Source organism: Mus pahari, chromosome 8 (assembly GCF_900095145.1).
Source record: "Mus pahari chromosome 8, PAHARI_EIJ_v1.1, whole genome shotgun sequence".
In the NCBI taxonomy this organism is placed as follows: Eukaryota; Metazoa; Chordata; class Mammalia; order Rodentia; family Muridae; genus Mus; species Mus pahari.
The window spans coordinates 56,639,493-56,656,385 of record NC_034597.1 but is presented as its reverse complement, the minus strand read 5'-3'; the positions used below and the strand labels follow the sequence as shown (position 1 = coordinate 56,656,385).

The window sequence follows — 16,893 nt, the reverse complement described above, 5'->3', positions numbered from 1 at the left end:
TAAGAAAGAGTTAAAGCTGATTGTCATAGTAAATGCCTATAACCCCAGCACTCAGGAGTCTGAGACCGAGGCTTGGCAAGAATTTGAAGTCAACTTGGGTGCATAGTGAAGTCCAGTCCAGCCTGGGCTACAATACAGGAGAACATGTTGGTTGTGGATGGCAAGTCTGGCTAGAGACAAAGCTTCAACAGTGGGAACCTAAGAGGCAGCCAACCTTTCAAGTTCAGGGTTACCCTGAACCACCCTCTCCATTTCCCACCATCTTGGTATCTCCTAGGAAGGAAAATCTTAGAGGTATTCAGTTAGGCCATTGTACTGGCTAGTTTTGTGTCAATTTGACACAGCTGGAGTTATCACAGAGAAAGGAGCTTTAGTTGGGGAAATGCCCCCATGAGATCCAGCTGTGGGGCATTTTCTCAATTAGTGATCAAGGGGGAGAGGGCCCTTGTGGGTGGGACCATCTCTGGGCTGGTAGTCTTGGATTCTATAAGAGAGCAGGCTGAGCAAGCCAGGGGAGGCAAGGCAGTAAAGAACATCCCTCCATGGCTTCTGCATCAGCTCCTGCTTTCTGACCTGCTTGAGTTCCAGTCCTACATCCTTTGGTGATCAACAGCAGTATGGAAACGTAAGCTGAATAAACCCTTTCCTCCCCAACTTGCTTCTTGGTCGTGATGTTGTGCAGGAATAGAAACCCTGACTAAGTCAGCCATCAAAAAACCTTCTTCCCCAAGACAGGGAAGAGCCTCCTCAAGGACCTGTGCTCAGTACCCCCTTCTCCTTCCACTGGGAGAAACTGTGCTGTCTGCTTCTGTGGGCTTCTCTCATGACACATCCCCCAGAAACCAACAGAATTATCCAGAAAAGAACCTAGGGATGTGACAGTGGTCACACCCTCAGATCCAAGAGAAACGTTTCAATCTGCTCAATTTTCCTCGAGTACAGGCAGTAATACGCTACAGCAAAACCTACAGGTTCGAAGGTGACAATGATAATGTAAAAACCCTGCTCAAGTATGGACAACTTGAATAGGCAGGGAAGCCTGGCAGCAGTTTCACGGGATTGGGAAACCATACCCCTCCCTCTTTTCTGAAGCTTCCAGGACATCATCATAAATCGTTTCGGACCACTACGCCAAGAAAAAGAGCCTCTTCATGCCACGCTGTACAGCACTGGCCCTCAGAGAGTGTGTCTCTGTTCTGAATGGACGTCACCATATTCACCCTTTGCTGGTTGGTCCACCTTCAAGGCAGGAGGATATGTCTACCCTTCTCCAGGCAGCAGCCCTTCTGATATCAGAAGAGGACTTTCCTCCCCTCCATGTTTCTCTTGAGATGAGATGGTACCCTTCTACTCGTGTCCTCGGCTTCTGCAGTCCCATCCCAGGTCCCTTCCCTCTCCTCTTTCTCTCCTGGAAACCCTCTTTGGTCACCTAAAAGTTTCTGTTCAGAGCAGTTGTAACACTATGGCTTTCATGCTGGGCTGAAAGACTTTCCAAATATTCTAGAAATTTGTTATGGTCATGGCAGCCAAAACCACAAAACCCAGATCCTAAGCTCTCACCGAGCAGCCCAAGAACATGTTCAAATCATGTCCTGGCTGGCTTGGCCCATGATAGACCTTGCTGGACACCATCCTTTGGTCGTCGGGATGAATCATGAGTTTTTCTCCGTGTTGTTGTTGGCCACCCTCAGTGCAGTGCTTGGTGAGATGGGCACCAGCCCTGAAACCCTGACTATGGAAACCTGAGGGCACGGGCAACCCCAACTATCTTCTTGCAATGCCCAAGTGGCTTGTCCTACTTGATGCAGAGTGAGTCAAGATGAGGGAGGTCCTGGGCATCGCTCTCAGGGGTTTCCCGCAAAGGGTCATCTGTAAGGGCTGAACCTCCAGAGTCTTGCCCTCTAGTTAACTCAAGGACCCCACCCTGAGCAAGTCAGCTCTGCCTGGTCAGCAGCCTCGCTCCAAACAACCCCACCCTCTTCCATGCTACAGCCATTTCCCAGAGTACACCATCCCAGCACCACCCACACCCTAGCACAGAGCCCACTGCATTTCACCTTGACTGGGCTTTAGTCACCTGACCCTGGATCCGTCTCTAGAGTGGAAACTCCTTGAGAGAATCCCCTAGCCCATGTTTAGCAGTGTTTCAGTCCTAGCACAGAGAAGGAGTTCCTTTGGCCAGTTGTCAAACTGGCCATATCTCCATTGAGAAGGTGATAAACGAGTGGCCCTTCTTCTGGAGATATCCAGGAAGAGACCACCATGGCCTGATTTTACTCTCTAGCATGGTGGGATGACCTGCAGGTGGGGAGCTAGCTTACTGGGAGCAGAAGGTCAACAGGCTCCTGTTGGATCCCTTTCTTGTCTCTTTCTTTCTTTTCCTCTTTCTTTGTTTATTTTTTTCTTCTTTTGAGACAATATCTCTTTATATAACCTTGGTTCTCCTGGAACTCACTATGTGGACGAGGCTAGCTTTGAACTCACAAAGATCTGCCTGCTCTGCCTCCACAGTGTTAAGATTAAAGGTATACACCACCACCTCCAGATCCCTTTCTAAATCTTCCGACCCGCCTTGCCCTGGCTACAGGCTGTGCTCCTCTTTCTTACACTCCACCCATCAAAGTCCAATCTCATAAACAAACATCAAGGAAGAGCCTGTTAAGTTGAGATAGAATTTATTCTAGCTCCTTGTAGCTGCAAAGGAAGCAGGCTTCCCCAACCCTGATTAACCTCAGCAAATGACATTGCTGGGAAAGAACTAAGATAAACCCCATCCTGCTCAGTACACACCACATCCCAGAGGTTGGGGAGTCCTGGAATAAGTCATATACCCCATGAAGATGCAGGGATAGTCAGAAGTCACCCTGGGAAACCGGATCTCTCCTACTGGATTCAGAGGTTCCACACTCTCAGATAGGCTCCCTTGCCAGTCTATCCCACATAGAAAGACAATGCTACTGAAGAGCCACGTCCAGTCAGAAAGAACAGCCAGCATCTTCCTCTGTGGTTTCCATAGCAACAAGGACAGCCTTTGGGCTTATGACAGTGAGAATGGGAGCAGAGCCTCTGAGTCTTCCTCCCTCATCCCCAAAAGCGGGGACAGAGAAAGACTGCTCTTACCTGCTAAGATGAAGATACCCACAAGAATCAGGAAGACCAGAAGATACAGCCCCAGGACAGCATGCTTCAGCGCCGAGAGGGAACCCAGCTGTGTACAGCAGCCACCCGCCCGCCGTTTGTGACATGGACCTAAAAGAAGAGAAATGAAACAGGAATGAAAACAACCTCATTTTTCCTGTGAGGTCTCACCTCTCCATCTTGCATACAGATGTTTATGCCCCTTCTGCACATCTGCAACACAGCCACCACCATCAGGAACTTTCTAGGACCATCACATGCTGTTCAGCTTTTTTGTTCTCCATCTGCCATCTAGGAATAACCCAAACAGGTTTGTGTGGCCACCATAAACCCGTCTCCAAGTAATAGAAACACACTAAAGTAGGCTTTAAGGTCCGTTCTTTACCAAGCATCAGTATCTCACGTGATCCAGGGAATATGAAGAAAAGTTAAAATGAGAATTGCTGGCCTCACCAACCAAAGAGAATACATGGCTCCAGCTGCTTATGTAGCAGAGGACAGCCTTGTCAGGCATCAATGGGAAGAGAGGTTCTTGGTCCTATGAAGGCTCGATAGATCCCCCAATGTAGGGGAATTGAGGGTGGGGGTGGGTGGGTGGGTGGAGGAATACCCTCATAGAAGCAAGGGGAGGGGGAATGGGAATGGGGGTTTCTGGGAGTTGGGGAAACTGGGTAAAGGAATAACACTTGAAATGTAAATAAATTTAAAAAAATTCAACAGCCATAAAATGTTAGATTTTTGTAGAGCAGTTTCCTCCTAAATGAAAACTTTGCATCTTCTAGGGAACTTAAGATTTTTACAAGGAGGAAATAAACTCAAAATAGCTTCAGGGACTTCCTGAAGCTAACCAGATTCACTAGGTCCCTTTGTGCCCGAGGGTGTATAACAGAATAAAGACTGATAAGAGTCACTCCCAGAGGAGTCCAGTTGCAATTAAAAAAAAAAAAAAAAGCTGGCCTCACAAGATGAAGATGCTTGCCACACATACCTGGAGACCTGACTTTGGTCTCCTCAGCCCACAGAAAGGTGGACAGAGAGAACTGACACCACAGAGTTTTCCTCTGGCCTCCACAGGGTACTGTCATGTGTACCCACACATAAGCATGCATACACACATGCTAATATTGAATTTAAAAGAATGGGACTTGCAAGTCCCACCTTCTGCAGTGATTAGGAACGACTGGGAATCGAGCACAGGGCTCTTGCCAGACCATAGACAGGGGCACCTGCTCTGGAAGAACTTGAGGGCTGTGGAAGACCTAGAATGTTTGAGATGCTAGAGCAGTGGTTCTCAGACTTCCTGATGCTCCAACCCTTTAATACAGCTCCTTGTGTGGTGGTGGCACCCAACCATAAAATTATCTCATTGCTACTTCATAACTGTAATTTTGCTACTTTTATGAATTGTAATATAAATATCTGATATGCAGGCTTTCTGATAAGCAGATTATCTGATATGCAACCCCTGTGGGGTTCGTGACCCATGGTTTGAGAACCATTGTGCTGGAAGTTCTGCATGAGACCTTAACTTTAATGTTGGCAACTAATTAAAAACTAAACGAAGGGGAAGGTGGAAATAAAAATGCATCTGGAACCAAAATATGATCACCAGCTTGTAAACTTGTGTTTAAATTTACCAAAAACCATAGTAACTTCATCCTGTGCAGTCAGACCACCAGCATCTGGCAAAAATAAAACAGCGATTGTTGTCATGGGCCTTACGGAGGGAGCTCGTGTCCGGCTTCTTTGGGCTCACATCCAAAGGCAGCTAACTGAATGCCTGATCTACTAGTTGATTTTCTTGGTGTTGTAATAAAATTACCCACAAAAGCAACAAGGAAAGAAGGTATTGGTGTCATCCACGTTGCAGGGTGTCAGGAGTGTGATGTCGCACTGCATCCGCAGACAGGAAGCAAAGAGAGGTGAACCCTCGTCCTCTGTCCACTTTCTCCTTTTTATTAAGTTCTGGAATTCTAGACCATAGGATGCTGCTGTCCATCTTCAGCTAAACTTTTCTGGAAAGACCCTCATGGGTACACTGAGGGAAGTTTTTATGGTGACCCTAAAACCTGGTGAAGTTGGCAATCAAGAGTAACCATTATACCCGTCAACACAGTCACTTGAGAGACTGAAGCAGGAGGATGGCAAATTTAAGATTTTCTGGGCTACATGGTGAGTTCGAGGCAACTTACTGAGCCCTTGACTCCAAGTAAAAATAATAGGGCAGTTGGTAGTTCTGTGATAGAGTGCTTGTCTAGCAGGCACGGGGCCCTAGGCCCTGTCCTTAGTATCACAAATAGCAGCTACTGTTAGTGACAAACATTTCATTAGGACTCAGGTGACCTGTTAACTCAATTTGTCCTTCAAGGCAGTCCTTAAAATTCCATCCAGAGACCAAGAAACTTACAAACTTTCACCACTACTGTGTCAATTAAAAGAGGAAAGAAAGTAAGGGACACTTCTCTACCCCATCCTAGACAGTTTATCAGAACAAATGTGTGACATTCTTTTCAAAGAACAATGTCTCTGCCTGGCTCTCTGCTCCCTGGAAACGACAGATCCCTCCAGAGGGACTGTCCTCTGCAGTCCAGTGTCACTGACTGGAGCAGGTACTGAGAAGAAAAGGGTGGGAAGAGATCTTTGGTATTAAAAAAACAAACAAACAAAAAAAAAACCTTTGAAAGATAGTGAGCACTTGCAATTTCTTGGTACATTTCATTGGCTTTGAGGATCAGCAAAGACCATGTTTTCTCTTCACAGTCTATACTAATTCTTAGCCTCTGGAGGTTTTATTACTACTGGGAAGTAGTGGGTGGCAATGAATGGCTTTGGATTCAAACAGTTCTGGATTCTCAGGAGTGTTTGACTTGAACATGTTCCCATTCATGTACTTCACTTTATTGTAAACACGGCCTTTAAAGCACCAAGCAGGATGGTCTCAACAATCTTGCCATAAAACATCAGGCACAACTCAAAGCTAGCTGCCAAAGAAATAGAAGTCAATAATCATTTCCCTCAGTCCTTAATTGTTAGCAAATTTGGAGAGTCAAAAATTTTCACTAGCATTTGAACAGAAAAATCATTCTAACTTAACTGAAATTATCTTTCTAGAATTATCTCTTTCTATACTAGAATCCAGCTGGTTTTACTCCTGCACACGTAGGCTCTGGGAACACTTCTACTTCCGGTGAGAGCTCCTAGCTATCTTACTGACACTTCACAGAGAAAAACCTGCCTCCTGAAAGAGCCAGGGCAGTAGGCACAGCATTGTGTAATGCTGTACACATTATCACAATGGGAGTTCCATCTGTCTTACTCTGGGTCTTCCTTCACTGAGTCTCAGAACATGTAGGAGAAGGAAACTGACTGCTATATACATTGCTGAGTCAAATCTAACCTTTGCCATTTGTGTGCACGTCGCTAGCTTGCCACAGGAAAAGTGTTGAGTTATATATTACAGGGTAGCACAATAATTTTTTTTTGCATAAAAAAAAGAGAAGCCCCATACCTTTTATTTGAACACCCCACCTGTGATGGATCCCTTTGTCAAAAAACACAAGGAAACTAGACCTTCCTTTGAAATGGCATGGTTCTTTTTAGGAAGCCTTAATCCCTTCCTAATACTAAAGAAAGCAGTTCCAAATACAGCAGGCTAAGGGCTTCAGGCATACATTTCCACAAATCTTTGAACAGGCAGAACAAAAACACCATAGCAAAATGCTTAGAGGATATAACACCAAGGGAAGGGGAGAGATTAAGGTGAAGACTAAGGAGCTTTTGTTGTTGCTGTCCTTGTGTGTGTGTGTGTGTGTGTGTGTGTGTGTGTGACATTTCTCACTGAATCTAGAACTTGCCCATTTGATTAGATGGCCGGGCCAGAGAGCCGGAGGCGTCTCCCTATCTGTGCTGGAACTGCAGGTGTGCACTCGCTGTCAAGTCTGGTTTCTGACGTGGACTAAAGGGGATCAAAGTCAGGTCCCCATGCTTGTGCAGAGAGCGCTCTCCTGACTGAGCCATCTCCCCAGACCACAGAGGAGTTCTCGTTGCTTGGCCTTTTTGGCTAAGATCAAGTGTAGAAGCATATTTTTGAGCAACATCTTTATTTTTAAAAGATGGCAAATTTGGGACTTTCCTTGAAAACCCCTGGCTTCCTCAGAAAACGTGTGTGTAGAGTAAACTGTCATGCAGTAGTGACTAACCAATACATTTATAAGCAGCCACAGAAGTATAAAGGCATATATGAGGAAGAGGCAAATCTTGGTTCTCCCCCACCTCCATCCCGGTTCCTAGACAGGGGCTTGGCATACGTCAATCAACAAGTGTAAGCCGGGCATGGTGGTGCACGCCTTTAATCCCAGCACTCGGGAGGCAGAGGCAGGCGGATTTCTGAGTTCAAGGCCAGCCTGCTCTACAAAGTGAGTTCCAGGACAGCCAGAGCTATACAGAGAAACCCTGTCTTGAAAAAACAAACAAACAAACAAACAAACAAACAAACAAAAAACAAGTGTAACCACCACTCTTCAGTAATCCCAGAGGGCAGCAAGAAGGCATATGGACAGAGTGACACGGTCCAGTAAGTGCTCTGGCAGAGGCGGTGAGTCTGTCTGAGGGGGAGTCTCCGTAGAGGGATCTCACACTGGTGAGCCTGAAGGACAGGCTTGACTGAGAGGCTGATGTCCCCCGGTCCCTCCAGCCTCATGGTTCAGTGAGCAGCTGTTGTAGATTCAAAAGCTGAGACTCTGAGAAGAAAATGTTCTTCCCAATGCAAGAACAGTTCCGGAGAGAGTCTTGGCAAAGCTGCTAGTCATTAGGTTTTGTTGTTGTTCGCAGCTGAAGGGACAAGGCGACCAGATTGATGGAGAGAAAATGGTGAATGACAACAAAAACCTTCCAAGCCAGTGGCTCTCAACCTCTGGGTCTTGACTCATGGTGTGTGTGGGAGGGGTGTGGGTGGGGGTGGAATGACCCTGTCACAGGGGTCACCTAAGACCATCACAAAACATACATATCTACATTATGATTCGTAACAGTAGAAAGGTTATAGGTATGAAATATCAACAAAAGAAGTTTATGGTTGGGGAATTGCCACAGCGTGAACAACTGCATTAAAGGGTGACAGCAAAGTTTAGGTTAGGAAGGTTGAGGAATCCTAGCTCTAAGGGGATTATGGGAAAGGGATTCTCTCTGGCTATGGCCTCTGAAAGAAACAGGAAGTGATGGGTAGGGCCCAAGAGGTCAGCAGAGGTTGAGGCTAACAGCTCTGAGCAAGTGGAAAACTAAATCCACATAAAGTGATCTAAAGAAAGAGCTCAGAGTTCCAGTATAGGAAATGGTGGTCTAGGCTCAGTGTGATAGCATAGGTGATGATGATCTAGGCTCAGTTTGCCATCATAGGAGATGGTGGTCTAGGCTCAGTGTGATTGCATAGGTGATGGTGATCTAGGCTCAGTTTGCCATCATAGGAGATGGTGATCTAGGCTCAGTGTGCTAGCATAGGAGATGGTGGTCTAGGCTCAGTGTGCTAGCATAGGAGATGATGATCTAGGCTCAGTTTGCCAGCATAGGAGATGGTGATCTAGGCTCAGTTTGTCAGCATAGGAGATGGTGATCTAGGCTCAGTGTGATAGTATAGGTGATGGTGATCTAGGCTCAGTGTGCCAGTATAGGAGACAGTGATCTAGGTGAGGAGCAGGTGGCTGCTACCAACTGCTGGAGCCTCTCCATCTTTAAGCATCTGTGCCTGCATGCTGTCTATACTTTTATTTATTTATTTTTTTTTACCATGGCCAGGTTTCCCAGGCTCTTACATTCTTGACATCATCCTTCTGTTAAGTTAATTTTATTTAGGGAAAAACTGTAACATCTTCACACGTCCATTGACATCGTCATAGTAGGTAGATAAAGATTAAGAATATTCTGGAAGGGGGCTGGAGAGATGGCTCAGTAGTTAAGTGCACTGTCTGCTCTTCCAAAGGTCCTGAGTTCAAATACCAGCAACCACATGGTGGCTCACAACCATCTGTAATGAGATCTGATGCCCTCTTCTGGTGTGTCTGAAGACAGCTACAGTGTACTCACATATAATAAATAAATCTTAAAAAAAAAAAGAATGTTCTGGAAGGGATTAGGGAGAATGGCTGTCATTAAAGGGTTTGCCTTTCAAGCACGAGGACTTGAGTTTGAATCCCAGAACACACACACACACACACACACACACACACACACACACACACACACACAGAGCTAGGGAGGTAGAGTCTGGGATTCACAGTCTAGCTTACTTGGTGAGTTCTAAACTAGTGAGAGACCCTGTCTCAGAAGAAAAGAAAAAGAGGTGTACATCAGTTGAGGACCAACATACATGATTGTTCTCTGGTTACTTTTTATATCCACACACACAGGCACACACAGACACAGACACACACATACATATACATAGACACATGCACACACATACATACACACATGTATACATATACATACATACATACATACACACACGCATACACACATGCATACACAAATACACACAGAGACATATGTATACATGTACACAAACACATATACATACGTGCACATACATACATACACACATACACATGCATACACAGATATTCACACATACACACACACATACATCCACACACAGATATATATACACACACATAAAGACATTACACTGCCTTTCATCACTGCCTTATCATCAAGAGAACTATGCCAGGACCTCACACACATCTCTCATTACATGTAACTGTTGGCATGAGCTTCTGTCAACTCCACATATTGCAGTCACCTTTCTGTTCCTGGGAGCAGCAAGGCTTGGTAAGGCCTTGCTGGAATGTGAGCACATTTATTTTTGCTGGAAAGGTCATCTCTTACACTGGTCTCACACAAATAAATAATTGGCAAATTTCTACTTGGCTACAAAATGCAACTTGGAGCAAAACTTCGTTCTGAAAAGGCAGACGAAGGCTTGGCTCTCCCCACACACCCAGGACTTCCAAATACCACTAGGTGCCCGCGTAGGTAAACCATGTAATCAATTCCCTGGACCTGAATTAACTTTCTTCAACATTCTTTGGGCTAAACTCCACTCTGCACATTCTCATTCTGATCCAATGACGAAATCTGGGGCATAGAAGCCCTTGGTTCTAGAATAAGTCACTTGTCACAGCAAGAGAAAATGTGAAGACACAGTTTTGGACAGAAAATGAAATGTCTATGGGGGGGGGAACATTTGATTTCTTTGGATAGGATATATCCAAAATGAGATTGTCTTAAAGTATTTTATTATTCCCAGAGGTTAGAAGTGTGGAGTACTCTTACTAATGAGAGCAAGAGTGTGCCCAAAGAAGGTGTGAGCAGCCCAGCCCTGCCACGAGGGCAGGGATGGGTGTGGGTACTCTGGAGGGAGATTTAAAGACTATCTGTCACGTAAGGGCTGTGAGGTCGGGTCAAAGCATCCCACGCTGTCCCTTGTCAATATGCTCTTCCCCTCAAAACATAACACTCACGTCCTCTAGAAATAATGTTTCAGTTTTTTAGTTATAATTTCAGTGTCTTTGGGGGGGAGTTATCTTCTTAAATTTGTTTTTCTTCTGATCTATAAACATACTTGCACGTTGGGTCTGATAAATCAGGTCTTTATCACCAAAGAAACTGTGTGGAAACCACAACAAACAGGGGGTGGGGTGATTCTGAATCCACAACACTCAGGACAGTCCTTTGCTTTGATTCTCACTGGTCCAGGGCCCATACACAGCAGGTGGGGCCAGCGTTTTATTACTGGGAGGAACCTCAGGGCTCAGCTCATCCAAGGATCTCCATTAAACCTGCCCAAGTCTGACTTCATTAAGATCAGCTTCATTCTTACACTGGTTACTCATCCATCCCTCACGCTGTTTTCATTGTACAATAGGCACAGTGAAAGGCGGCCCCAGATGACCTCAGCCTCCACTGCTGCTGGAACTCTGTGCCTTTAACGGGGACTCCATTTAGCTTTGCTCATAAAAGGGTGGAAGGCACCCATGCAGCAGGGGTCATGCAGAATGAAAGCCTCTGGCCTGAAGGGACAGTGGGCCATGCAATAAGTCTTACTAGGATCTTAAACATCTTTGATATGGTGATATATGCAGTGGTCTTCCTTGTATATTCTGGAGAAATCTCCCCAAACCCTTGAAACCTCAAGAGTAAAGAGAATGCCTTTCATACACCAGGAAGATAGGTGGGGTCACCTACGGAGCTTTAAAATCAGCCTGGCCACCAAAAAGAGCAAAGTATACAGAGAGGGGTGGAGTGCAGCCCTCCCCTCAACCACTAAGAAGCAGAAAGGGATAAAGGCTGATCACAATAACTAGTGAGCTACTTAATCATGCTAGATAGTTAGATAAAACAAAACAAAACAAACAAAACAAAATAAAATATTGGTTTCTGGGGGCTTCGAGAATTTGTGGGTAGTGCTGGAAATGGTGTCTCCCCGGAGGTTATAGGGGTTCTGTGCTTGTAACCCACTACCTCATTCTACACAAAGTTTCCCTGTGGTTGTCAAGCAGTGTCCTTGGTAACACCTATTGTAATAAGTGAAGACATGTAGTTAAATAGTGTTTTCCTGAGCCCAGAGCCACTGCAACCAATTAGACCAGAGGAGGAGGCTCATGGGAACTCTGATTTATAGCCAGGGTTAGAAGCACATACCACACCTGGGGTGCATGAGTGGGCTCTCTAATGGAGACAGTGTTATGGTAAGACCTCTCTCTGTCTGTGGGATCTGATGCTATCTGCAGGAAGGTATTGTCAGAATTGAAGTGAATAAGAAGACAGCTAGCTGGTGCCCAGGTACTAGGGAGCTGGTTATTGATGGGGAGAAGCCCCTCCCTCTTTTTGATGAGCTGAGCTAAAGTATTCTGTGTTGATTGTTGAGGGGGAGGGTGGAAAAGAAAACCTAACAGCACCGCTTGGCTTGGCTGTATCCTATCTCAGCATAGCCGACTGGGCTACAGTGGGCAGCAAACAGTGATCCTGCTTCACCTCAGGCCTTGCTTAGTCCTGGGGAAAAGGCCAGAGCAGAAAGAAGTGATCACCTATATTGTCAAACGGGTCTGAACCTTTCACACCCATTTCTAAGAAAAGGAGAGAAGGCGGTAAAAAGGGCAGCCTGAGCTAATTCCACTTCGTGGGGCTCTAGGACAGCCCCCTCCTAACACTTCCAGATTGTCTTGTCATTTTGTTTCTGTGTTCCAAGCCCCATCTGTTCCCCAGGTTCCTCCAAATAAAGATTCTTAGAAAACAGTCAATGGCTTGTGCTTATCTTCCATAGGAAACCAATGTAAGGACAGCTGCTGGCTGCGGTGCGCCTGCCTTTAGAGCTAAGACAGAGATAGAAAGAGAGTCCAGGGGTGGAGAGCAGACAAGGTGAGCCAGCTAGCCACCAATGGGATGGAAAGAACCACAAATTATACAAAGGACAAATGACTCATGGGGCCTGGCCGAAGCTACCACTATTCTTGCCCCAAATAGAATCATATTATATCAGATTTCCTTAAAAGTATGTATATAATATATATAACAAATATACATATATAAGTATATATATAAAATATACATACACAAACATTATATATATATATATATATATATATATATATATATATATATATATATTCAAATTAAGCTACTTGAGGTGGCAATGCTTTCACCAAGAGCCATAGACTATCTAACAAAATTCCCACTGCCAGGCATGAGAAACCTTCCTTCGAGTTGTTGGTCAGAGGAGTCAAAAAGACTCCCAAAACAATATAGGCTTTTACCATGGCCTTTGTTTGCCTCTTAGAACTTGAAGGTGACAGAGACCCTATTGCTGACCTGAAACTCACAGGTCAATCCGGGATGGCTGAGCAGTCAGCCCCAGGGACTTGTCCTCTTCTCTCCAGTGCTGGGATCACAAGCATGCACTGCTGTGCTGGGATCCCAAGCATGTACTGCTGTGCCCAGCTTTTTTCATGGTTTCTAGGGATGAACTCAGTTTCATTTAAGGATGAATCTAATGTTTGAGTGATACCTGAGAAATAACACCAAAGTGTGTGTGTGTGTGTGTGTGTGTGTGCGTGTGTGTGTGTGTGTATGTGTGTGTGTATGTAACAACCCCCCCATGAAGATCATCAGCTTGTAGAGTAACCCCAAATTCCAGTAAAGATTCCAATTCCTTTCCTGTTCCTGTCAAATGCCTGAGCTGAAAACGTTTGTAATGTGGAAGTGAGGGACTCAGGCAGGTCTGCATCCCCCGCCCGGCCCGGCTCCTTCCCAGCTGGGCCTGAGTGAACTGGCTTCTCCTCTGGGCAGGGAAAGATCAAGTTTAATGCCCCTGTCTTCTCTTCCAACCTTCTGCAAACAGCTGCAAGCAAAGGCTTGGGAAGGGTCACATGGGAAGGGTCACATGGGTGTCTGCTTTTGAAGACAGGAAGGTCGAGCCATCTGAAAGGGCCTGAGCTTGGTGTGTCCCTGAAGGCTGCAGCTGGGCCACCTCCACCCCAAAACAGAGCAGGGTGTGCCGCCGAAGGAAGCTCATATCTGAGCAAAGATAAACAACACACGTTCAATGTTGGGTTTGTCAGTGGTGTTCTATTTAGGACCTCCCTCCCTCCCTCCCTACCTTTTTTCCTTTTCCTTCCTTTCCACCGCTCCAAGGGTTTCAGGGTCTCAAACAGATAAATAGGGAAACACATGGGACTGAGTGTCTGCTGTCATGCATGATCCTGGGAGGACAATGACATTATTCTCATTTAAGGATGAGGACTCTGAGCAAAGCCAACCCCAGGCATCAGATGGCCCGCTCCTATGCACAGACTTTTTAGACTTAAAAACAAAAGTGGTCTAGGGGCTGGAGACATGGCTTAGCAGTTAAAAGCACCAAAGACCCAGGTTCAAATTCCAGCACCTACATGGCAGCTCACAACTGCCTATAACTCCAAGATCTGACAGCCTCGCACAGACATATTTGTGGTCAAACACCAATGCACATAAAATAAAAAAATAAAATATCATTTTTTTTTAAAGGTGAGACACCCACCAGGCATAGAACAGGGTCTTAGAGCTGCAATCACCTTGGGTCTGAGGATGCCCCAGGCCTGAGACAGAGTAACTAGAACTCAGAAAGGAGCTTTCCGAGAAAGGTCCCCTAGCCTGAGGTGGCTCTGTAGAGCCGGTCTTAGGGCGTAGGACATACCCGAGCCCCCATGTCTTCCACCCTCCCGTCTCTTGCTAGGGCCCTTAGTACTTGAACCTGAGGACACATGAAGCAGAGTGCAGAACACTGTCAAGTGGTATCAGAGAGCTACACACAGGCGTCTGCACCCGGCCTGAGGACCTGTGCCCAGGCCCACAGTGGTTGTGGGTGACCTATGATCTGACAGACTGAAATTCTGACCTCTTCTTCCCTTTCTTGTCTTGGAGAGGAAAGCCAGTGGGACACCAGGCCACCAGCATCCCCAGTGGGCACAGCCCAATCTACCAGTACTCTCTGCTCTTATTTAACAGGGCATGTCTCCTGGTGTTACAGTACTGAACGGGTTAACGCCTGTATTCTGCTCTAACCTCGTGAAGGGCGGTGACCCTCAGTGAGGTCATAGCCAGACCTTGTGAGCAATCCAGCAGCTACACCAGGGACATTTGATGGATGGAAGGTAGATGCAGCAAGTCCTCTGGGAGAGTAACTTAATTTTATAGGGAAGAAACGAGGGACCAGGGAGTCCGGACTACAGGCATCCTGCCACTACCAGAAGCACATGTAACTCATTACCTTCCCTGGCTTCCCACAGGGACCCGTGAATGACGCCACACGTGTGGTGGGGCGGGCTGAGGCCATGGAGAGAGCAGGATTATGTTTTCCTAACTCTAACACCTCTCTCTGGAACACACACACACACACACACACACACACACACACACACACACACACGTGTTTCAGAGGAGGCTGGCCCAGTCAGGCACCTTCCATTCCCGGGACTCCCCTGTGTGTTAGAGCCAATGTGGAGCAGTCCTCAGCTGGCTGAACAGGCAGGGGCAACAAAGGCTGGAGGGGGGAAGGCGAGGAGGTGTGGGAAGGAGCCTGGGAGGGAAGGAAAGGTGAGGAATCAGGACTGGCTGTCAGCTGAGTTTCAGTTTAGAGGGATAGCCAGTGACGACCACACGGAGCAAAGAGCCCTCTTTTCTGGGACGGTTCTTCTAAACATTTCTGACGTTACACCCCTGTGCTACTGCTTTGCAGGTGGTAGCCCTGCCCTTAGCCTTACAGTCTACAGCGGGCTCCAGGGATAGGACACAGAAAGGAAGAAGCAGCCTCAGAGGTACAGAGAACCTGAGCTACTGAGGCTGTTGTGGAGGTGGGCAGCTGGAAGGATGGGAGGATGCTGCGTGCAGGGGACCAATGATGGACCAAGTCCCTCCTCTTTCCTTCTCATCTGGGAAACAAGAATAGAGGAGTGGAGGCATGGGAAAGGAGAGAAGAAGACAAAAGCTAGGAGCAAGGAGGGAGGGAGAGAGAGAGAGAGAGAGAGAGAGAGAGAGAGAGAGAGAGAGAGAGAGAAATAGGTTGGACAGAAGGGGACAACAGTAGGAGAAGCTGCAAGGTGGATGCAGGAGATATGGTGGAGGAGGCCCTTCCTGCCCATCGAGAACACTCCCTGGCAATGGACCCTCTAGCCCAGCATGCAGCACACGGCTTCAACCCTCAGACCTCTCTCACTTCTCCTAGACACACTGTTTCCGTGCTCTGGAATTCCTACTTTAGCCTGCAAAGCAGGAGCTCTTGCCTCCAGTCTGTTGTCTCTGATCCCCTCCCGCGGAGGGTGGGGCACAGCAACCAAGTAAGAGTCAGTACCAGGTGCAGAGAACCCTGAACCACAGGCAGAGAGGCCCTGAGTCAGGCTTCAGTCCTGTTGCTACTTGAGTGGCCTTGGGTAAGCCATGCACTAATATCACTTCCTGAGTGCCTGCTCCCTACAGAGTGCCTGGAGAACCCAGAGAAGAGCCTGTCACCTTCCCTGGCTTCAAGACATTTGGAATGCAGTAAGGATGGAAAAAGTCACACACACACACTGTACATACACACACCATATATACACCGTACACACATCATACACGAACACACACACACACACACCATATACACCACACATACAATACACACACCATATATACACCACACACACATTATACACACCATACACACATACCATACATACACACACAATACACACACCTTATGTACACAACACAATACACACACCATATACATACCATACACACACCATATACATACCATACACACACCATACACATATACACACCACATATACACCATACGCATACACACAATACACATACCATACACAAGCGTGCACATGCGCACACACACACACACACACACACACACACACACACACCACCCAGAGAAGAGTCCAGCCGGCTAGAATACACTACATTTTACAAAGTGGTTATGGTTTATATCTTCTAAACAGACTCAGGTGCTGAATCCTCCTTGGTCACAGACAGTGAGGTGGATCTGGTCCTTGAGAAGCCAGAGGCTCTTGAGGGTTCTCATTTAATTGACACCACGATGGGCTTGTAATTTGACATCATTTGTAGGTGATGGAAACTTCTGAAACCTGGGTCTGCTTGGAGGAAGTAGGTCACAGGAGGCATATCCTTGGAGGAAGTAGGTCACAGGAGGCATATCCTTGGAGGAAGTAGGTCACAGGA

At 46.5% G+C, this 16,893-nt stretch overlaps 1 protein-coding gene across 2 annotated transcripts in view; it reads right to left on the bottom strand.

Moving 5' to 3' along the window:
* Scara5 (scavenger receptor class A member 5) overlaps positions 1–16,893 on the bottom strand; it is a 98,283-nt gene that overhangs the window by 69,733 nt on the left and 11,657 nt on the right. For both annotated transcript variants that reach the window (XM_021203456.1, XM_021203458.1), the window contains exon 3: positions 3,121–3,249. In XM_021203456.1, the coding sequence (XP_021059115.1) occupies positions 3,121–3,249 (129 nt within the window). The remainder of the gene's footprint in view (positions 1–3,120; positions 3,250–16,893) is intronic.